This window comes from Muntiacus reevesi, chromosome 3 (assembly GCF_963930625.1).
Source record: "Muntiacus reevesi chromosome 3, mMunRee1.1, whole genome shotgun sequence".
Taxonomy (NCBI): Eukaryota; Metazoa; Chordata; class Mammalia; order Artiodactyla; family Cervidae; genus Muntiacus; species Muntiacus reevesi.
Genome location: NC_089251.1, coordinates 98,750,334 through 98,773,188, shown reverse-complemented (window position 1 = coordinate 98,773,188; position 22,855 = coordinate 98,750,334). Strand labels below are relative to the sequence as shown.

General features: G+C 55.9%; 1 protein-coding gene across 1 annotated transcript in view; it reads left to right on the top strand.

Moving 5' to 3' along the window:
- The window catches only part of FER1L5 (fer-1 like family member 5), a 54,217-nt gene that overhangs the window by 28,296 nt on the left and 3,066 nt on the right, over positions 1 to 22,855 (top strand). Inside the window, exons 20-45 of the mRNA XM_065928871.1 lie at positions 3,469 to 3,593; positions 4,690 to 4,790; positions 5,588 to 5,765; positions 5,844 to 5,999; positions 7,013 to 7,144; positions 8,442 to 8,605; positions 8,909 to 9,023; positions 11,330 to 11,432; positions 12,161 to 12,324; positions 12,444 to 12,617; positions 12,851 to 12,995; positions 13,122 to 13,199; positions 14,260 to 14,441; positions 15,030 to 15,206; positions 15,526 to 15,615; positions 16,850 to 16,996; positions 17,077 to 17,239; positions 17,363 to 17,388; positions 18,258 to 18,308; positions 18,422 to 18,526; positions 18,850 to 18,969; positions 19,516 to 19,677; positions 19,882 to 19,973; positions 20,577 to 20,747; positions 20,954 to 21,102; positions 21,546 to 21,685. Of these exons, the coding sequence (XP_065784943.1) occupies positions 3,469 to 3,593; positions 4,690 to 4,790; positions 5,588 to 5,765; positions 5,844 to 5,999; positions 7,013 to 7,144; positions 8,442 to 8,605; positions 8,909 to 9,023; positions 11,330 to 11,432; positions 12,161 to 12,324; positions 12,444 to 12,617; positions 12,851 to 12,995; positions 13,122 to 13,199; positions 14,260 to 14,441; positions 15,030 to 15,206; positions 15,526 to 15,615; positions 16,850 to 16,996; positions 17,077 to 17,239; positions 17,363 to 17,388; positions 18,258 to 18,308; positions 18,422 to 18,526; positions 18,850 to 18,969; positions 19,516 to 19,677; positions 19,882 to 19,973; positions 20,577 to 20,747; positions 20,954 to 21,102; positions 21,546 to 21,685 (3,410 nt within the window). The remainder of the gene's footprint in view (positions 1 to 3,468; positions 3,594 to 4,689; positions 4,791 to 5,587; positions 5,766 to 5,843; positions 6,000 to 7,012; positions 7,145 to 8,441; positions 8,606 to 8,908; positions 9,024 to 11,329; positions 11,433 to 12,160; positions 12,325 to 12,443; positions 12,618 to 12,850; positions 12,996 to 13,121; positions 13,200 to 14,259; positions 14,442 to 15,029; positions 15,207 to 15,525; positions 15,616 to 16,849; positions 16,997 to 17,076; positions 17,240 to 17,362; positions 17,389 to 18,257; positions 18,309 to 18,421; positions 18,527 to 18,849; positions 18,970 to 19,515; positions 19,678 to 19,881; positions 19,974 to 20,576; positions 20,748 to 20,953; positions 21,103 to 21,545; positions 21,686 to 22,855) is intronic.

Below are 22,855 nucleotides of genomic sequence, written 5' to 3'. Positions count from 1 at the left end.
CGCCAGGGAATTCCCCTTCATTTTAATTTTAATTTCCATTTCTCTAATCACTAATGATACTGAGCGTCTTTTCATGCTCACATATCTTTCTTTAGTGAAGGGATTGTTCAGGTTTTTGCCTATCTTTCATCGTTTGTCTTTTTATATTATCACATTGCAAGAGTTCTTTTACTAGGATACAATTCCTTTGTCAGATAGGTTCTGCTAATATTTTCTTCCTCTCTGTGGTTTATTTATTTATTATTGTGGCCAGGTATCTTACTGTGGCTTTAACTTGAATTTCTTTAACATCAAATGATACTGAGCATCTTTTCATATGCTCTTAGCCATTGTGTCTTCTTTGTTTATATGTTCAAGTCTTTGCCCATTTTTTCAGTTGGGTTATTTGTCTTATTATTGAGTTGTAAGAGTTCTTTATATGTTCTGGATACAAATACTTTATCAGATATAGGATTTGCAAATAGTCTGTGGCTTGTCTTTTCATTTTTTAAATGGTATCTTTTGAAGTGCAAACATTTTCAACTGACTGAAGTTCAGTTGTTTTTTTCTTTCATGTTGTCCTATTTAAGAACTCTGCCCCACTCAAGGTCATAAAGATTTTCTACTTTTTCTTCTAAAATTTTTACAGTTTTAATTCTTACATTGAGCTGTAATGGTTCTTATTTTGGCCATGGCACAGCACATGGGATCTTAGTTCCCTGACCAGGGATGGAACCCTGACTCCTGCAGTGGAATTGCAGAGTCTTCACCACTGGACTGCCAGGGAAGGTCCCCATGGTTCCTTTTGAATTATCAATAATTTTCATATGAGTATTCAGTTTTTCAATCATCATTTGTTAAAAAGGATTATCCTTTTTCCAGGTGGGTTTTCTTAATTGTGTTTTTAAATATTCTGTTCCATTGTTTAGGTTGTCTACTATTGGGGCTTCATTTATGGGCTTAACAATTCTCCTTAACTTTTCTTCTGTATCTGTCATTTCCTCTCTGATCCTCTTTGGCTCTTTATTTCTATCTTATTTTGGTCATTTTTCTTTCTTTTTTTTTATGTCTACTTTTATTTACTTGGCTGCACTGGGTTTTAGTTTCTCAATGTGGAATTTTCAGTCTTCATTGAGGCATGCTGAATCTTTAACTGTGGCATGTGGGATCTAGTTCCCTGACCAGGGCTCGAACCCTGGGCCCACTACATTGGGAGTGCAGAGTATTAGCCACTGGGCCGCCAGGGAGGTCCCCCGTTGCCCTTCTGATTTCTTTGCCTCTTGCTGGAGTGTCTGTGGAGTCTCATTCCCTGCTGGGCTTCCTTTCATGCCGTCTTCCTTCCTGTAATGTTTTTGTTTTCTCTTCTGTTCTTTTTCTGAGTCTTGCCAGCTCACATATCCTCGTCTGAGTCCTGAGTTCGTTCCGGGGGTGTTCTTTAGCTGCACTCTGCCCCCATCCAGCCGTGGCTCCCGCTGTCTGTCTTGCCATTCACCCCCCACCCCCAGGTGACTTCCGTCACCCTTCAACCCTCACAGCTCCTCAGGCACTCACAGCTGATTCTGGCAGCCCTTATGTGTATTTTGAGCCTGCAGATTATATCTGTCTCCTTGTTTTGCTGAAAATGGAGTTATTTCCCTTCTCCTTGTTGCTTTTGTATGCTATCCAAGAGCAGCAGAAGAAAATTGCCATCTTGTGTCGGCTCACTCACATCTGAGAGCCCCAGTCCTGGGTCTCTGTTTATTTATCATTCCTGTGATTCACTCAGTGCGAGGGTTTGAAACTGGTGTCCTTCCAACAATTCAGGAAAATTATAAGATACTTTCTCTTTGAAAACGACCTCTTACCCTTCTCTCTCCTAGCTCCTTCTCAAATTTACTCTATCCTCTGTGAAACTTCTCATGCTGTTCCACACGTTTTTAAATCTTCCTTCTGTATTCTTCATCTCTCTGGGCTGCATTCTGCATAATTTCTTCCAGATCTTTTAGGAAAAGCCATAGGTAACTATTCTATGAGAAAAGTTCTGGCCGCGCCCTCTCTCTCTCCCACATCATCCTTCTCCATAGCATTTTCCACCATTTGACACACTGTATTTTATATATATTTTATATATTTATATGTATTTTATATATTTTGATCCCAGTGGTTTTTTTTTAAAAATAATTCTTGAGTAGGCTCTTGATTCAAATATAACACATCTATGGAAAAGTACACAAACCAAAGTATTCGGCTCAATGAATTATTGCAAAGCAAACATAGCCACATAACAACATTCAGACCATGAAACAAAATCCCAACATCCCAGGGGCCCCTTGAACCTGCCACCCCCACCCACACCAAGGGCTGCTGTCCTTCTCCTAACTAACAGTTTTGTCTGGTTTTTAACTTTTTATTTTTAACTTTTCTTTCTTTTTCTTTTAATTTCTGGATTTAAAAAGTTCTTTACTTATTTATTTGGCTGTGCCGGGTCTTTGTTGAGACATGCGGATCTTTTGTTGTGGTGCATGGACTCTCTAGTTGCCCTGAGTCATGTGCAATTTTAGTTCCCCCACCAGGGATCAAACCCAAGTCCCCTGCGTTGCAAGGCAGATTCTTAACCACTGGACCACAGGGAAATCCCCAACTCAGCTTTATAGGGGACGCAATTCAACCTGTTTCACAGGGGTGTCCTCAGACAGTGCTCGGCTGTCTCTCCTGACCTCTGGGCCCTGGCAGTTATCACAGAGAAGAGTCAGTTCTTCAAGATTTTCCAGAAACTCAGAGGACAATTGTCCACTTTGCTTCCACTTGCCTCACAGACTTTCTGCTTTGACTTTATTTTAGGTTTCCTGTGGATTTTATTTCAACTCAGCAAAATGTTTCAGAAAAAGAATACCATGTGTTTCATCTAGCTTTCCCTGCCCTTGTTTCAGTAAGAATCATGGCCAGGGGACCCAGTCTGCCAGGCTCATCAGTGACTTTTGACCATGCCTGCCCCTCCACCCCACTCCTCTGCATGGGCAGGCCCTTTATGTCAGGTGTCCGCCCACCCTAACCAAACTCTGGGTCTCTGAACCCAGGGCCCACTCCTCCTCTGCCTCCTGACACTCAGAAGGAAGACCCAACCTTGGCAGACCTGGTCCTTGGCATCTCGCCTGAGTTAGGGGCACAGGCTCTGGAACTGAATGCCCACATCATACCACCTGGCTGAGCCATCGCAGGGAAACCACTTCCCATTCTAGCGTGGGTTTTCCCTCCTGTGAACTGGGGACCTTGTGAGCTCGAGTGACGTGGAGCACCGTGAGAGCCCTGTTAGGCCAGCTGTGCTCATCAAACATATCCATCCTGAACTGGCCCACAGCCTACCCTCCAGCGGGACAGGTCCACTTGGGATGCTTTAGCAGATCACCCCCTAGAGGAATGGCATGGCCCAGGGAAGGTCCTCTGAGAGGGGACACGGTGCGGGGTGTCCCTCAGACACCCCCGCCCCACACATGTGGCTCTGTGTTTCAGGGAACATCTACTATTACGTGCCCTGGTACAACACCAAGCCTGTTGTGGCCGTGACCTCCTTTTGGGAGGACGTCGGCTTCCGTATGAACTGCCTCAACCTCCTCCAGTTCACGCGGGATCGCCTGGTGAGTCGTGTGGGCAGGGGAGTGACGGGGACCAGGGACAGACCCAGGTCTATTTTTGGTTTTTTTAATTTGTCTACACCGGGTCTTTAGTTGTGGCATGCAAACTCTTAGTTGCAGTATGTGGGATCTAGTTCCCTGATCAGGGATGGAACCCGGGCCACCTGCCTTGGGAGCATGGAGTGTTAGCCACTGGACCACCAGGGAAGTCCCAGGACCCAGGTCGTTGATGGGAGACTTGGGAAAATGAGTCGCAGCCTTAGGAATCAGGTCACTCAGCTCTCTCATGCATCCCACACCAGCTGAGGTGCCAGACACAAGCACCAGAGACACAAAGATACATAGACACAGTCTTCACCAGCAGGGAAGTCAGACGTGCAATAGTTAGGACGCAGAGCAGCAGGGCTGCAGGGGAGATTCAGGTGCTAAGAGCCACAGGGGCAGAGAGTCAGGTGGGAGGGGTGAGATGAAGAGAGGAGAGTCAGAGGAGCTGTTGGGAAAGGAGACCACATTTGAGCAGAGTCTTGCTGGGGTGAGTGGTGGGGCTGCAGAGAAAGAACACTGCACAAAGCTATAGTGATAGGAAGTTTCTGGGGGGTTGGGGTGTGGAGGTGATGAGGAAATAAGACCAGCGGAGCTGGGAAGGGTCAGACCACAAACGATCTTAGGTGTGTGTTGAGGGGGGAGCCTCTGAGCAGTTTTAGGCAGCAGAGCCCCCCTGGTTCCCCCGCCTTAGATGTGACTTTTTCGCACCAACAGAAGGGAAGTCCGAGGTCAAGACCCTGTGACCCCTTCACAGTCCTGCTACATCCTGGCTTCTTCCGGCCACCCATTTTTTCTGTAGGGTAGTCGGGAGGGAATCCTAGCCTTCAGTGCTATGTGACAGCTTTGGATATGGACATCTCCAGGTTACCCCTCCGTTCAGTTCAGTCGCTCAGTCGTGTCCGACTCTCTGTGACCCCACGGACTGCAGCACACCAGGCTTCCCTGTCCATCACCAACTCAAAGGTCCCCAAGTCCTGGCTGAAAGCATCCTAGGCCAGTCAGCCTGTCCCAGGGGAGCCCCACACTCACACACTGCTTCTCTCCTGCTGGGCAGAAGGCCAACCTGGACACCCTGAAGTCCATGAGGAATCCGAGGGACCCGGCTCTGCTTCCGCAGTGGGAGAAACTGCTGAGGGAGCTGGTGGAGGACTGCAAGTAGGGGCGGGGAGCACCTACCCCCGGGGCTAGGGCTGAGCTAGATCAAGTCCACACAAAGCCTGGGGCGCAGACCAGACCCTACAGAGCAACTGCCCCACCGCCTCCCTCCCGCACCCCCGCCTCCACAGGAAACATAAGCTCAGATCTCTCTCCAAATAACAGAACTGCCTCTCTGCCATTCAGGGACCTCCAAAACGGTCCTGACCTCTCCTCCCATCACTGTCCCCTCTACATCCACGCCTGATGCTCCTATCAAACCAAGCTTCTCTCCACTGTCCAGACAAGCCCTGCACGTCCCAGCCCACACCTTCTCCTCCGTCACCCCTCGCCACAAGGCCCTCATCAGGCTTCTGCCTGTTCTGGAAGAGCCCTTGTAAGGCCTCTCTCGGGCCTACAGCCCACTTAGATCCCTTCCTCCCCGGGTTTGGTTGGCCCCCGTCTCACAGCTCACACCTCTGTCCATGAGGAGGTCCTGCGCACGGGCCTGGCACGCTGCGGGGGCTGGGAGGACCGGAACAGGAGGTATGAGAACTTAGGGCCAGACCCCCAGTGAGTGTGCTTCCTGAGGAGGGCAGGCAGGGCTCCGTCCCACTCGCCAGGCCTGCACTCTGCGTCTGCAGGCCTGTCCACCAGGTCGACCAGCTGTTCCGGCCAACTTGGTCTCAGAGGACCAGTCAGCTGGGCCAACCAGTAGGGCAAGCTTTCCGGTCTAGGGAGGACACTGAGGCTGGGCGGGGTGGTAAGCAGGTGAGATGGGAGAGAGACCAGCCCCTGCTCCCCGCTCCTGGCCACAGGCGGCCGCTGCCCTGCATGACCAGTCAGCCCAAAGCCACCGACTTGGACAAGAACAGGTGGAAGCTCCGCCGCCTCCTTCTGCAGGAACTGGCCCAGAAGGCCAAGCAGGCGCCCCCCAGGGACATGGTGGCCACCGCAGAGGGCTGGCTGTACCGCCTCAATGCCGTGCTCCCCGAGGTGGGCGCTGGATACTCCGGCCGGGAGCAGGCCTTGGTACCGGCCACTCAGGCAGGCCTGACGCTCTTGCGCCCGCAGCCCCAGATGAACCTCCCGGACGTGATGATCTGGCTGATGTCCCGGGAGCAGCGGGTTGCCTATGCTCAGGTGCCCGCCCACAGCATCCTGTTCTCCCCAGACGGGGCCCGGCACTCCGGCAGGTTCTGTGGGAAGACACAGACCCTATTCCTGCAGGTGGGGAGGTCGGGGGTCCTCAGGGGAGGAGAGGGCCCAGGACACCCCAAGGGAGAAGCCCTGAACCCTCTACCCCCACACCGGAGAGCCCCCATGAGCCTCTGGAGGGCATGCCCATTTCCTCTCTGCTGGGCCCTTTACCAGGAGAAATGGGGTTTAAACAGAGGGAGGCGGGAGCCTGGGTCCATCGGCATGTAGCCGGTGCCAAGTCCATGCCCATCATAAATGTTCCTCAAGTTTGTCCCCTCCATTGTACTCACACCTCACCTAGTCCTGTCCCTGTCCCCTCTCCCCTGGTCCATCATTGGCTGCTATCTACATATTTAATACCTTTAAGGTTTGGGCTCCAGCCCTTCCTATCAGATACAATCCATAAATAAGGCTGACTGAACACAAGTCTTCTGCCCTGAAGACAGTCCTAGCTTCCAGCCTTCCCCGTCCCGCCCTGGGGAGGCAGGTGGGAGACCCTGCCTCCCTCTCAGAGACTTCCTGGCTCCCCATTGCCCTTCCCGCCGTCGTGGAAGGCTCCATCCCAATGGTGCCCATCTGAGTCCTTCTTATCTTACAAGAACACTGAGACTTGAATCCTGGTTCTGTGGCTCATGGCTGTGTGAGTTGGGGCCCACTGTGTCTGGCCGCAGCCTGCTTCTCTGTGAAATGGGCCTGGTGATGAAGGTACCCACTCTGTAGTGGTGTGTGGGCATTGGAGCATACATGACACATGTGGTACTTGGCACAGTGCCTGGCACATCACATGGCAAGTGTCATTGTCAATGTCACCGTCGGCTCCACTCCTCCCTAGGGCATTCCCAGGCTCCCTAGTGGTCCTGCCCCTCTGCACTCCTGCACCCCTCACCCCGCACCAGCCTCTGATGCCCGTCACCCAGCTCAGCGTGAAGCCCCTGCTCCCGGGGCTGAGGGTGAAGGGGCAGGTGTGTGTGCCCCTCCCTAACCCATGCCCCTGCCCCCGGGGGGCCCGAACCCCTGTGGTTGCTGACCTGCCTCTGGCTCAGTACCCAGAGGGAGAAGGAGAGAAGGACACCCTCCCCGCCCAGCTCCGGGTCTGCATGTGGCTCGGCAACGTGACTGATAGCAGGGACCTGGAGCTGCTCCGCCAGGGCGAAGTGGTCGTGTATGCAGAGACGGTGAGTGGGGGCGAGGCGGGGGTGCTGGCGGGAGGGTGACTTGGCACCAGCCCAACTCCGAAGGTGGAGAAAAGATCGCTGGCAGAATCTGAGAACCGTAAAAGGAGCTAGAGGGAAGTGACAAAGACTAAAGGAGTCCCTTGTTGACAAGCCATGGCCTTGGTAACAGGAGGGCAACTGAGTGGTCCCCTGGGGCCAGTCACTTTCACTGGGATGGAGGTTTACAGGAAATTTCTCCCAGTTAGTTCAGGGCACATGAGGTGAGTAAGGCTCTGACTGCTTGCAGGGTCCTTGTCCATCATTAATGTGACAGCCTGGGGCCCCTACCCACCCCAGCTGGGGAGGGGAGCTCTGAAATAGAGGAATTGGAAATGGGGTATCTTCCCTCAGAACTGTAAACCCAGGGGGTGGGTGAGCAGCCGGCCAGAGGTTGCTCTATAATCAGAGAAGGGGGAGGACATGGCTTAGGAGAAGGTCCTGAGAATAGAGGGGAAACAAGTTTTGAGTTTCAGACTTCCCAGGTGGCTCAGTGGTAAAGAATCTGCCTGCAATGTAGGAGACCTGGCTTCAGTCCCTGGGTCAGGAAGATCCCCTGCAGAAGGCTACCCACTCCAGTATTTTTGCCTGGAGAGTTCCATGGACAGAGGAGGTTGGCGGGCTACAGTCCATGGCTCACAGAATCAGACACAACTGAGCAACTAACACTTCAGACTTTTTGACTGAGTTAAAACCTGTTTTCATGGTTCCTAAGTTGCATGCTGTGGATGGAGAGACGGCAGGACTTGGAGGCTCCGAGACAGAGGGGGGTTAGGATGAGTGCAGGGGGCAGGGGCTGAGCGTCCCTCGGGGGAATGTGGAAGAAATTTCCAGACCCAGTGGCAGTGGTGGAGCAGGACTGGGTTCCCCAGTGACGTGGAGAGGACAGGTCACGTCGCAGGCAACCAGCAGGCTCTAACGCAGGCATCCACCCCACTCCACTCCTCCATGGCTGAGCCACCTGGGGTAGAGGTGACCTCTGAGCCTCAGCCTCATCACCTGTGAAATGGGAGAGTGTGGCTGAAAGGGGCCTGGCCACATGAGCACTTGATTCATGGCATCTGCCTGTGTTGACGGACAGCAGGGGAGGTGCTGTCCCATCACAAGTGATGACACAGCTCCTGCCCCCAGGCAGGTCCCATGCCCTTTCTTGCCTGGCTCCTTGTTTCTAGGAGGCACGTACAGCCCAGGGTAGGAGGCTTTGGGCGGGTGCCGGGTGTGCGGAGGGGGCTGTGGGCACTGATGTTTTCCCCTCTCTCAGTACGAGAACCAGGCCAAGTTTAAGGACCAGTGGGGACAACAGTTCCTGCAACACTGCCCCAACTTCTCAGATGTCATGGGGCACAAGGCCCTTCCCAAGGAAGATTTCAAAGAGCCCCATGGATGGCACTGGGAAGGTCCGTGGACAGTGGAGCCTCAGAGGAGGTGAGACTGGGGCGTGGGGCCTGGAGTCTGGGTGCCCCTGGACAGGCAGCCTTGGAGCTGGCACTTTGTTTTACCTAGGAGGGCCAGTAGGCAGCAACTCAGGGAGGCAGGCATGCAGCCACTGAAGCCTGGTCCCGGGGGGCCCTGCCCACCCCCCTACCCTGCATGCTAGGCCCCGCTGCCCAGCCTTGCCCAGAGCAGGTGCTGCTGCCAGGTATGGGAGTGCTTGGCCAGCAAAGAGGACCCCAGGGGTCGGTAAGCTCAGGGAGGTGTGCTGGGAACTTGGGGTCTCACCGCCCCCAGGCTGCTCCTGGACACGGACATCAACAAGAGCCAGGTGCTGGAGGAAGTGTATGAGAACCAGCGCCGGGATGCCACGGGGGCCTGGGTGCCCGCCGCCATCCCCAACACGGATGTGGTGAGTCGGGGGCGTGGGGGACAATCCATGCTCCCGGGGGGCCTGGAAGCTGAGAGCGCTGGGTCAGTGGGACCCGGGTGAGCACTGATGGGGTTTGTATCCCGAGGTGGCAGGAAGAGGTACCCTAAGTGGGACTGGAAGAATGCAGAGTGTCTCTGCCCCCCGTGCAAAGGCAGTGCTTTTACCCAGAATAGGAGACTGTTTGGGGCTGGTCTAAACCAACACTGTCCGAGAGAACTTTTCTTCTTTTAACTTTTAATTTTTTATTGCAATAAAGCCAGTTAACAATGTTGTGATAGTTTCCGGTGGACAGCAAAGTAACTCAGCCACACACATACATGTATCTGTTCTCCCCCAAACCCCCCTCCATCCAGGCTGGCACATGACGTTAAGCAGATTTCCCTGTGCTATCCAGTAGGTCCTCGTTGATCATCCATTTTCAATACAGCAATGTGTACATGTCCATGCCAAACTCCCTGACTATCCCTTCTCCCCCAGCAACCGTAAGTTCATTTTCTAAGTCTGTGAGCCCAAGAGAACTTTCCGTGATGATAGAAATGTTCTGTACCTCCACTGTCGTGTGGCTGTTGAGTGCCTGAAATGTGGCCTTTGTGGAAGTGAGGAACTGAACTTTAAATTTTGTTTCTTTTCTATTTGGCCACACTGCACAGCTTGTGGGATCTTAGTTCTGTGACCGAGGATCAAACCTGGGCCTCCAGCAGTAGAAGCTCAGAGTTTTAACCATTGGACCATGAGGGAATTCCCAAATTTTGTTTCATTTTACTGAACTTAAATAGAAGGAGCCCCAGGAGGCTGGTGGGCTTCTCAGGTGGCTCGGTGGTAAAGAATCCACCTGTCAATGCAGGAGACGCAAGTTCCATCCCTGGGTTGGGAAGATCCCTTGGAGGAGGAAACACTCCAGTGTTCTTGCCTGGAGAATCCCACGGACAGAGGAGCCTGGTGGGTTACGGTCTATAGGGTCACAAAGAATCCGACACAACTGCAAACTGAGCACACGCACGTGCTGGCTGGTGGCTGCTTACTGGATCAGTTCAATTCAGTTACTCAGTCGTGTCCAACTCTTTGCGACCTCATGGACTACAGCAGGCCAGCCTTCCCTGTCCATCACCAACTCCCGGAGCTTGCTCAAACTCATGTCTACTGAGTCAGTGATGCCATCCAACCATCTCACTCTCTGTCGTCCCCTTCTCCTCCTGCCTTCAATCTTTCCCAGCATCAGGGTCTTTTCCAAGGAGTCAGTTCTTTGCATTAGGTGGCCAAAGTATTGGAGTTTCAGCTTCAGCGTCAGTCCTTCCAATGAATAGTCAGGACTGATTTCCTTTAGGATTGACTGGTTGGATTTCTTTGTATTCCAAGGGACTCTCAAGAGTCTTCTCCAACACCACAGTTCAAAAGCGTTAATTCTTTGGCGCTCAGCCTTCTTTATAGTCCAAGTTTCACATTCATACATGACCACTGGAAAAACAATAGCCTTTACTAGATCTGAACCTTTGTTGGCAAAGTAATGTCTCTGCTTTTTAGTCTGCTGTCTAGGTTGGTCATAACTTTTCTTCCAGGGAGCAAGCATCTTTTAATTTCATGGCTGCAGTCATCTGGAGCCCCCCAAAATAAAGTCTGTCACTGTTCCCATTGTTTTCCCATCTACTTGCCATGAAGTGATGGGACCAGATGCCATGATCTTAGTTTTCTGAAAGTTGAGCTTTAAGCCAGTTTTTTCACTCTCTTCTTTCACTTTCATCAAGAGGCTCTTTAGTTCTTCTTTGCTTTCTGCCATAAGGGTGGTGTTGACTGCATTTCTGGGGTTATTATTTCTCCGGGCAATCTTGATTCCAGCTTGTGCTCCATCTACCCTGGCATTTCTCATGATGTACTCTGCATATAAGTTAAATAAGCACGGTGACAATATACAGCCTTGACATACTCCTGACTGGACAGCGAGGTTAACTCACGTCTCACAGGCTGGTCTCCTCTGCACAAGGGCAGAGCTGGCTTGGGTGTGGGCAGGCAGCAGCATCCACCTGAGATTCAGTCACGCTACTTTACTTTCCTAGTCATACATACAGTTATTTCCTATTTATGGTGAGTGGTTATGTAAAGTTTATATAAAACTGATAGTGCTTATATAAGGGTTCCTTTTAAAAATGCATGTACGGTTCAGAAAGGCAAACCCATAAAAGCGCATTAAGTGAACACTCGGGTGGCACTAGCCGTAACAAGGACTGTCTGCCTCTGGGGTGGGAGGCCACGACGGCCGCAGTAGGCCCGCCCTGTCTGTCCACCCACAGAATGGAGAGCCCGTGGAGGCCCGGGAGATTGTGAAGTGCCCCCAGGGCTGGCACGTGAAGCAAACCTGGGCCGTGGAGCTGAACCACGCAGTGGACAATGAGGGTCAGTCCTCTGGACGCTGGCTGAGGGCGGAAGGGTCTGGAGCTGAAAACCGCCAAGCTCTCTGGTAGACTGGGCCTATGTCCCTGGGGTCCCCAGCCTTCAGAGAGTGGGGCCTCCCTACTTGCCACAGACATGGGCCCCAGGTTTAAGACAGGTGTGTGCATGTGTGCTAAGGCACTTCAGTCGTGTCCGACTCTTTGCAACCCCATGGACAGCCAGGCTCCTCTGTCCGTGGGAATTCTCCAGGCGAGAATCCTGGAGTGGGTTGCCATGCCCCCAGGGGATCTTCCCAGCACAAGGATTGAGTGTCTTCTGTCTAACCTGCATTGGCAGACGGGTTCTTTACCACTGCCTCCATCTGGGAAGCCAACATGCTGAACGCCTCCTGGGCATATGAAGGTCAAGTCCAGAGCTTGGTTCAGCCTAGCGGCCCCAGGGGAGGAGCAATGAATGGGCTAGGAGTCAGAAGATCAGGGCTCCGGGTGCAGGCTCTGCTACTTGTGAACTGGGTGATGTGTGCGGGTCCCGGGACATCTGTGAGATCACCTTCCTCATCTGTCAGATGGGCTGCTGGGCTCGGCCCACTGCTGTGTGACCACACCTTTCCCTGTGTTCAGACAGACCTAGACATGAGGGACTGCACTGCCCCCTTGGCCTGCCCTTCCCGGGGCCTGTCTCAGGCCCATCCGGGCCCCTGGGCACCCACGGGCCGTGTCCTGGCCCCGCAGGCTGGGAGTACGGCGTGGGCATCCCGCCCTCGGGGCTGCCCCAGGTCTGGAACTCGGTGGAGAAGACCTACTACTCACGGCGGCGCCGGCGCTGGGCACGGGTGCGCTACCGGGACCACGGGCGGCTGAGCCACGAGCAGGAGACCCTCTCCTTCCTGCAGCTGGTGAGGGGCCGCCCGGGCAGCGACTGGGGGGACCACAGGGTGGGAGGGGGGCCCGCAGAGGGCGCTCACCCACAGCCACAGCCACAGCGGGTGAGAGGGCGCCTGCGCTCCCCCCGCAGCACCACCCCGGCCTGGCTGAGGACGAGGCAGGCTGGGAGTACGGCGTCTTCGGCTCCAAGTTCCACCTGAACCCTCAGCCCCAGAGCTGCTTCCGCCGCCGCTGCTGGCACCGCAGGCTGGCCCCCAACAAGGTCAAGGGCATTGCACCCATATTCCTCCTGGAGGGATCCTTGGTAAAGCCCCAGTGGGCTAGGGGTCTCCCCTCCTGCAACCCCGCCTCCGGAGCCAGGGCATGCCTGGTGGGGCAGGCAGCCGGAGGTGCCCTGTGTGGTCCGACGCAGTGGCCGCTCTGGGGTGGTGGAGGGGACATTCTTGGGCTTTGGCTGGGGAGAAGGGTGACCTGGGCCTGCGCTGGAGGTGACAAGAAAGGCACCCAAGAGCCTCAGGGAGTCTGTCCTGGGCACAGAGCACAGATATGAAAGAGCAGATGAAGAGAGAGGTGGACACGGTGTCATCCACACGGAGGCTGGACAGCCTCAGGCGTGTCTGGAGGGCACCCCCAGCCGTCACCCAGACGCCCAACCTGCCCTTCATCTACTGCGTCTTCAACAGTGAGCATGCAGTGGACAGTCTGCTTGGGTGACCCCAAAGGCCCCCAGTGCCTGAGGGTGGGGAGCAGGGGGCCTGGGGTGGGGGGCCTGAAGGCAGGTGGCAGACATGGCTCCTCTCTTTCCCAGAGCCCCACTACTACCAGCTCTTCTGCTACATCTACCAGGCCCGGAACCTGATGTCCAGCCATGTCCAGACATTCCAGGGTAGGCAAGGGCACCCCTTCCCCACCAGCCTCTCAGGGACCCCCCACTTGACCACCCAGCAGTGTAAAGGATGGTGAGGAAGGCGGTGACAGAGCTGCAGATCCCTGCCCCCAGCAGCTCGTGACCCTGGTTTGGGGAGAAGACACAGGAGCAGGGAACACAGGATGGGAGCAGTCTCGCCGTGTGTCCCAACACCGTGAGATTGGGAAGGGGAGGCTTCAGCCAAAGGAGGACACTCAGCTGGGCCTTAAGGGGCGAGGGGGAGGAGGAGACACGCAGGCAAGAGACAGGGCGACAGGCTTGGGCACCCCTTGTCCCCTTCAGGGGGCAAACGACAGGTGGGGATGAGGTTTGGCAATTTCCAGCCCCGCATGGAGATTTCAGGTGCCCTGGGCCGGCAGTGGCCCTGTCTGTCAGGAGCCAGAGTGCTAGACGGGGTCTAGCCGGGGCAGTGGGTGTCCGCTGGGAGCTGTGTCCATTGGGAGCATCGAGAGGGCTTCCCTGGTGGCTTGGCAGTAAAAAAAATTCACCTGCAGTGCAGGAGATTCAAGAGACGCAGGTTTGATCCCTGGGTGGGGAAGATCTCCTGGAGGAGGAAATGGCTACCCACTCCAGTGTTCCTGCCTAGAGAACCCCATGGACAGGGGGGCCTGGCGGGCTACATAGTCCACGGGATCGCAGCGAGTCAGACACCACTGAGCAGCTAAACCACCACCACCCTCTTCCAAAGGGACTTGTGATGTCCTTTGATGCCAAGGCCACTTGCTGATAATGAGGAAGAGCAGCCACGTACATGTAGCCTGGTCCCCAGAACCCCTCCAGAGAAGCCACTGGGCACTCTGAGTCTGTGATGCCTGGACCCCACCCATGACAGTTTAAGGTGGCCTCTGGCTATCAGCCCACGGGCTCTGCGCCTAACGCTGAGGTGGCCTTCTGGAATGGCTGTGGCTGGCGGGACTGAGCTTCCCTGGGTGCTGGGTCCTGTGGTGCCAGCAGCCAGAAGAGAGGAGGGCTTCACTCAGTAGCTCCAAGGCACCACCTCCTCAACTTCCATCCCCAGGGCCCTTCATCAGGCTGGTCTTCTTGAACCACAGCCAGTGCACCCAAACCCTGAAGAGCTCTGCAGCCCCCACATGGGCCCAGACGCTCATCTTTCAGCACCTCCTTTTGTACGAGAACCCTCAGGACACCAGAGAGGGCCCGCCGTGTGTGGTGTTGGAACTGTGGCAGCGGGACCCCCAGGTGAGGTGGGCTGGGCTGGGCAGAGCTCTGAGGAGACTGTATTTATTCATCTTATTTTATTTGCTTCGTTGTGCGGCATGACTGGGGCTTCCCAGGTGTTGCTAGTGGTAAAGAACCCGCCTGCCAGTGCCGAAGACGTAATAGATGCTGGTTCAATCCCTGGGTGGGGAAGATCCCCTGGCGGAGGGCATGGCAAGCCACTCCAGTCTTCTTGCCTGGAGAATCCCATGGACAGAGGAGCCTGACAGGCTGCAGTCCCTGGGGTTGAAAAAGAGTCAGACATGACTGAGCAACTAAGCACTCATGCATGCACATGGCATGAAGAAATCTTAGTTCTCTGGCCAGGGATTGAATTCATGGCCCCTGCAGTGGAAGTGAGGAGTCCTCACCACTGGACGACCAGGGAATTCCTGTGAGGAGTCATTATTGTGGAGGAGAATATTCAGAAAGTGCTCAGTGAGGCCGATTCGCAGAGCACAGCCTGAGAACATAAATGTCAGCCCTGATCCTGGCGGCGGCAGAGTCCCGGGAGGAGCCGGGATGCTGCCAGCCTGGCCCCGTGTTCTGTGAACTACCCCTTCCCCCCAGGGCAGTGAGACACGGTGGGGACGGGCCGTGTGGCACCCGGTGGTCTGGCTGAACGCCCGAGACCGGATCCTGCCCCCCATGAGGTGGCACCCCCTCGTAAGAGGGCTGGAGGACGAAGAGGGCGAAATCTTGGCGTCCTGTGAGCTGATCCTTGAGACTGAGGTGCTAGGAGAGGGGGTCCAGCTGGGAGGTGGGGTGCCCAGCTCCCCCACCCTGCCCCGCTCCTCTGCCATGGGTTCCACAACTGGCAGCCCCCAAGCCCAGTCCCCCAAGAAAGCCCTGGGGGGCCCTGGCTCAGACACCGCCGGGTGGGAGGTGCCGAACTGCCCGGCCTCTCCATGACTGCGCCACTAGCTCCTGCCCAAACGGCTCCAGGGCCGCCTCAGCTGAGTGCTCTCAGGGTCCTGCTTGAGTGGGGGAGGGGGGACAGTAGGACCAGAGCAATGGGCCCTCATCTCCCTGCTCCCCTGCCTCATCCCTTCAGAGCCTCAGACAGCAGCTGCCCATGTTAAGTGTGCCCTGGAAGAACGGCATCTACATCCTGCCCAAGAGCATCCAGCCCACACTCAGGAAAATGGCTATCGAGGTGACAAAGCGTGGAGCGGGGCAGGCGGGTGGGTGGGGCGCAAGATGTCCCCAGAGCAGTTGAGCGTCACGGAGCACTCTCTGCTGACCCTCTTGTGCCTTCTGCCTACCTGATCCAAAGCTTGGACCCCAAGAAGATACCCTGTGAGAGACACAGAGAGACGTGAAGGGCAAAAGCTCTGATAGAATATTCTGCAGTATTTTAATGCAAATCTCTGCAGCAGCGAAATGTCATGAGGTGGCACTGGTGGTAAAGAAACTGCCTACTAATACAGGATACGTAAGAGACACAAATTCGATCCCTGGGCTGGGAAGATCCTCTAGAGAAGGAAATGGCAACCCATGCCAGTATTCTTGCCTGGAGAATCTCATGGACAGAGCAGCCTGGTGGGCCATAGTCCAGGGGGTCGCAAAGAGTCGGACATGACTGAGTGGCTTGGCACCCAGCAGGTTGTAGACAAAGGGCTTTAGCATTCATTACCTACGGTGTGTGAGCCTCACGTGGCCCCTGAGCAAAAATTAGGGACTACCGCCTTCCAGAGAAGGAAATTCAGGCTCTGAGAAATAACACACCCACGTGCAGTGACACAGGGGCTCTGTGGCAGCACCAGAGTTTAGGCCCGGCCCTCCCAGACTCCAAATGCCAGGCCGCTTCTCACCTCTTCTGAGAGTAGCATGGAGGGCCCCATGTTAGAACCTCGGTGCCTGCCACAGACCTGGCCAAGAGTGGATGATGGTCAGGTCTTCCCAGCACCACAGCCCACATCAGGCCAGGTGGCTGGTTCCCACTCTGCCCCGAGGCAGCTCTCTGGGGAGGGGGTGACCATGCATGGGGTGCCCAGTGTGGGGCCACAGACAGCGAGATCTCAGGGCACTATCGTGCTAACCGGCCATGGAGTTCTGTGGGACCCAAATCAGCCACGAGCTAGAGGGCACCGCCATGCCTGGGAGCCCGGGGCCACACCAGCTGCTGTAGGCCTGGGAGGCAGCCAGCGTCAGGAACTCCTCCCAGAGAAGCGATTAGAGGCCAGACGGGCAGCAAGGGAGGAAGAGCGGCACCTCCGTCATGGAGGAGAGAGGACGGTGCCCAGGCCTGGAGCACGAGCGCTCCTCCCCACAGGAGACGGGGCCTGGGCGAGCCTCGTGCCCTGGCCCTGCAGGCCCCCCAGCCAGGCCGGGACCCCAGTACAGAGGCGCTGCCTGTTCCCGCCCCCACCCGCTCTCCATCCCACCAGATGCTGGTCTGGGGCCTTCGCAACATGAAGCAGATGCGCTCGCCCCGGCTCCTGGTGGAATGCTGGGAGGAGTCCCTGCAGACCGAGCCCATCAGGGACTTTCAGACCAATCCCAACTTTGCCCAGTCAGCCCTCCTCCTCACACTGGTAAGGACACCGTGGGTGAGGGCTGGGACGATGCCCGTCGCGCGGGAAGCCTCACGCCCTGGCCTGTCCTGGCACTGCAGTACATGCCTACGGAGGAGACCTTTGCACTGCCGCTGGTGCTGAAGGTGGTGGACAGTCAGGACTTCGGCCAGGAGACCGTGGTGGGTCAGGCCAACGTTCACTCTCTGCAGCCCTACTTCTGTGACCCCTGGGCCGAAGACTACGTGCCCCCGCGGCCCCCAAGTACGACCCTCTCTCCCTGCCCTTCCCCAGGCCTCACCCACGGGCTGACCCTGCACAGGGGTGCCCCTCCTCCTCCCCCTCATCCTCTCTCCTGAGACTCACAACTGCGCTTTCTCCACGCAGCCCTGTCGGTGAAAAAGTACCAGGAGGTGAGTGAAGGGCCGGAGGCCCTGTGCCATTTCAGGAAATGGCCCTTGTGCCTGAGGAGGGTGGATTAAACACAGCTCTGATGTCTGTGCCTCCAGGGTGAGGCCTACTTGTTCAGGGAAACTCAAGAGCAGCGATTCTCAACTTGGGCTGTACATTAGAGTTGCTCAAGAATTTTAAAAAGCCCGGATGGCCAGACCACTGACCAATTGTTGGGGGTAGGACCCAGGTGGCATCAATCTCTCTCTCTCTTTTTTTTTTTCAAGGGCTTCCCTGGTGGTTCAGATGGTAAAAAAATCCTGCCATGTAGGAGATCTGGGTTTGATCCCTGGGTGGGGAAGATCCCCTGGAGAAGATTCCCTGGAATTGCTACCCACTCCAGATTCTTGCCTGGAGAATTCCACGGACAGAGGAGCCTGGCGGGCTACAGTCCATGGGGTCACAAAGAGTCGGACATGACTGAGTGACGAACGCTTTCATACCTCACCCCACCCCAAGTGATTCCAGTGTTTCTGAACTTCAGAACTGCTGCCCTGAAGCAGCGCCTGTTGGCTTTGAATGCACAGGAATCCTTGGGACATCCTGAACAAATGCAGATTCGAATCTAGAAGCCTGGGGTGGGGCTTAAGGCTCTGAACTTCTGAGCCTTCCAGAGTTCAATCTGGGCTGCGGGCAAGAGAACCTAGAACAAACCTTCCCCTCCTTCTTGGCCTCCAGCCTATTTCTGAGGACCCCTGAATTAAGAGGCCTCTGTGAATGGGAAGGGAGCCAGGGAAGGAGGCCGTGACCTTGGGTCCGTTCTCCTCTGGGAAGTGGGAGGCGATGGGTGGGCTGGGCAGCTGGGCCTCGCTCACGTGCAGTCATTTTTCAGCTCCTAGGTTACCTCTGTGAAAAGTTCTGGTTCAAGTCCAGCAAAGCTGAGGTGACGGAGGCTCAGCCTCGGGGAAAGGCACAACCCTGGGCAGCCCAGGTGGGGGTGGGGCAGAGGAAGCCCCCGCGCCCCTTCCCCAGGGAAACGCCCTCTCTTCCTGCCAGGACGAGGATGACCAGGAGGTAGACTGGTGGAGCAAGCTGTTCTGGGCCACCGGAGACGCTCCCCGGACCCTGAAGTACAAATACAAAGACTACCACACCCTGAAGGTCCGCAGGCCCCTGAGAGCAAGGACCGCTGAGGGGGGCGGAGAGGCTGTGCGGGGGAGGCCAGCATGCGGGCACGGGGTCCTCAGGGAACAGCCAAGCTGGTGGAGGGGCGGGGAGAAGGGCAGCAGGGGGTGTTCCCGCACCGTCTCCACAAGACTGGACCACACGACCCCTGGCTTTCAGAAACCAGCGCTCCACTGGCAGCAGTCGTGCTGACCCCAGGGGTCCCTCCGCCCGCCCCATCCTAGGGATGGTCCCCTCTGGCCAGGCCCTAGCCGGCTGCCCCTACCCCCGCCAGCGGAGTCCTCCGCACCCTCCCACAGGTGTATGACTGCGAGCTGGAGGCTGTGCCAGCCTTCCAAGGCCTGCAGGACTTCTGCCAGACCTTCAAACTCTACCAGGAACGGCCCAGGCTGGACAGCCCTGTGGTAGGGGAGTTCAAGGTGTGTGTCCCGCCCTGCGTGGCTGCACCCGTCACCCTGGGCCCCTTCTGCCCGGGAGAAGACTCTGCTAGGAGCCCTGGTTCTATATGTTCATTGTGAGGATGGGCATGGAGGGCTTGACAGTCTCGAGAGTGGGGGGCAGAGACTGACTTCCGCAGGGACTCAAGGTTGCCTCACCCGATGCAGGAAGGGTTAGGGCTTTTCAATCCCCGCTCAGGCTCAAGAGCTTTTGAAAAGAAGTGCGGACCTGGAAGGGTGAATGGGGATGGAAAGAGAGCTCCCTTTGGCAGAAACCGGGAGCTCAGTTCCTGCATTAACACCCCTCTGAATGCCCCTCCTGATCACCCCTCCTGAACATCGTGGTCCTGGCTGAGCATCTCTGCAGCACTTGCCCCCACCGGTCCTTGTGGGTTTCAGGTCCTGCCATCCTCAACACAACCCACTCTTCTGACTGGGGGCCCGAGGACCTTCCCGGAGGGGGTTACACAGCCAGGCCGCTGCTGCCAGGCTGGCGGCCAAGACCTTCCCTCCCTGACACACGCACAGGGCCAGTTCCGCGTCTACCCCTTTCCTGAGAACCCGGAAGCTCCCAAGCCCCCTCGCCAGTTCCCGCTTTGGCCTAAGAAAGAGGACTTCCCTCAGCAGTGTGTGGTGCGGGTGTACATTGTGCGAGCCTCCCACCTGCAGCCCCAAGACATCAACGGCCTGGTAACCAGCCTCCCCGCCCCCCGACCCCGACACCTCACTCTGCACCCCAGCATCCCGGAGCCCCCTGGACTGATGCGCAGACTGCAGACTTCCCAAAGGCCCTGTCTGTTCAAGGGGCTCCTCTCTGACTCACTCCTGCCCTCCCTCGCCAACCCGGGCTGATTCCTATTTCCTGTCCTCCCCTCACTTCTGCCTGAACCCCAGTGTGACCCTTACGTGATCCTGAAACTGGGACAGACGATGCTTGGCAACCGGGACGAGTACCAGCCCAACACTCTGGACCCCATCTTTGGCGTGTGAGCCGCCCCAGTGCGCCCGGTCCCACACCCCTGCTCTCATCCCCTGAGGGTTGGGAGCAGTCCCAGAGGCAGAGAAAGCTCATGTTCCTGTCTCGCTTCTGCGTTCCTAGCACTGTGTTCAATTGATGGACAAAGCACCAGCACCAACGGGCAGCCCAGCCCTCCCCTCCCTCTCAGACATGTTGCCCTGGAAGGGAGCTCAGAGTCCTGCACCCCAGGCCTATCAAAAATCACTCCCAGGATTTCCCTGGTGGTCCAGTGGCTAAGACTCTGCACTCCCAATGCAGTGGGCCTAGGTCTGATCCCTGCTCAGGGAACTAGATCCCACATGCCGAAACTAAGAGTTCTCACACCACAACTAAAGATCCTGCGTGCCACAACTAAGACCCAGAGCAGCCACATAAATTAAAAAAAAAAAGAAAGTCGCTCCCACCAGGACTGAGGGCTGGTTTTTGGCAGACGACAGTCATGCCAGGCTCTGCTGTCTATATTCACCGGGACCAAACAGAGTTGGGCACAGGCGCATGGGGCCAGGGCGCTGGAGACGGAGGCAGGTGGATAACACGGTCAGTCTCTGTGTCTCCAACACCCTCTCCCTAGGATGTTTGAACTGAGCTGCACCATCCCCCTGGAGAAAGACCTAGAGATCCAGCTATATGACTTTGACCTATTCTCACCTGATGATATGATTGGAACCACAGTCATTGACCTTGAAGACCGACTCCTGTCTGGCTTTGGAGCTCGTTGTGGGCTCTCCAAATCCTATTGCCAGTGAGGACCTGAGCTGGGGTGGGGTGGGGGGGGCGGTGGGCAAGGGAGCAGGTGAGGGTGGAGGAGGGAGCCCACAGCTCCCCTTGAAGACACCCGCATCCCGGGCCGGGGAGCTGGGGCCCAAACCCATCTGCATGCCTACTCCCAGCACCGGTCAGCTTGCAGCGGGCAGCAGGGGCTTCTCCAGGACTCGGGTCTCCCCACAGGTCAGGGCCCTTCAGGTGGCGGGATCAGATGCCCCCAAGCTTGCTCTTGGAGCACCACGCCAAGCGAAAGGGACTACCGCCGCCTCTCTTCAGCCCTGAGGGTGACTCTGTTTATTACAACGGGAAAAAATTCGAACTGCAAAGCTTTGGTGAGAAGCGTACACACCTGCCAGCAAGCGCAGGGCCAGGCCTCTGCCTCGGTGGGGCTCAGGATGGAGGAGTTGCCAGAAGGCATTACCCCCACCCTGTCCCTGCACACAAGCTAAGTCGTTTCAGTCGTGTCCGACTCTGTGTGACCTATGGACTGCAGCCTGCCAGGCTGCTCTGTCCGTGGGATTCTCCAGGCATGGAGTCGGTTGCCATTTCCTGCTCCAGGGGATCTTCCCAACCCAGGGATTGAACCCACATCTCTTAAGTCTACCCGCATTGGCAGGAGAGTTCTTTACCACTAGCGCCACCCTGTCTGCTACCCTCCTGTAAAGGATCACCAAGTCCACCTCCCAGACCGAGGGTGGAGAAGGCGGGGCCCATGTGGGGGATGGGAAGGCCGTGACTTCCTGATACCTCCTACCCATCCCCTCTCCCCATATAGAACTCAAGCCCCCTAGAGCGCGCTTCTTGGGATCTAAGAAAGAGCGCCTGGCTCTGTACCTCCTGAATACCCAGGGGCTGGTACCCGAGCATGTGGAGACCCGCACTCTGTACAGTGACAGCCAGCCGGGCATCGACCAGGTATGAGCCTTAAGGGGCTGGAGTGGGAGGCGGGGAAGCCCCACCACCTAGAATGAGAGGGCAAAGAAAGGCCAGGCATCCACAGATGTGAGTGCAAAGATGGCAAACATGTTCTGAGTGTGTTACTAAGAAACTGCAGCGATGTCACGAAGAGTGGAGAGAGTCAGATCTGAAAAAGCTGCTGGTGAAAAGCTGAGGCCCTGTGTTTGCTGTGGAAGTGTTTGGTGGCCCCACCCGCCAGGGTCAGCACTGCCCGAGTTTCCCCTGGATGGAAGGTGGGAAGGATGGAGCGGGGGTCAGAGTGCAGACATCATAACCCTGACTTGGCTGTGAAATGCAGGCTGTGTTTTCTGCACAGCAAGGAACCCCAAACAAAAGGAATAAAAATCCCCACAGGCACCCCAGTGATCCCCCATCCTCCAGCCACCAGAACGGCTCATCTCATTCTCCCCATCTCTCAACCTGACAGCACGTTCTACATAACAAAATTCTCTGCCGAGCACTTTTTAAAACCACCCTCACTGAACTTGTCTTCTCAGTCAATGAGGCCAGCTTCAGAATAAAACCAGGTCACGTGGTTTGAAGGACTCTCACTGTTGGTAGCTCTTGTTGTTGCTGTTGTCTGGTTGCCAAGTCGTGTCTGAGTCTGTGACCCCATGGACTGCAGCACGCCAAGCTTCCCTGTCTTTCACCATCTTCCGGAGTTTGCTCAAACTCACGTCCATTGAGTCAGTGATGCTGGATAATCATCTCACCCTCTGTTGCCTCCTTCTCCTCCTGTCCTCAATCTTTCCCAGCATTAGGGTATTTTCCAATGAGTTGGCGCTTCACATCAGGTGACCAAAGTGTTGGTGACTCTACTTTCTTGCTTTCTTCTCTCCCCTTTCCTCACCGGTTCTATCCTTTCTTGCCTAGACCTCTGCTCTTGGTGGAAAGCTTAACATCCTTAGGATGTGGTTCCACAACATGAAATCACCTGGGGATTACCTAGCTTACCCTTATTCAGGGCCACTAGGTGGTTAATCAACACAGCCCCTGTCCCATTCGTAGCTCTGTGCAGAGAGGCTGTCAGGCAGGGCCTGTTAAATGGCATCCCCCTCTAGACCCCAGTGACATGTGATACCCTGGCATCACAGCCCCCAGCTTCACAGCCGTCACACAGCACCAGCG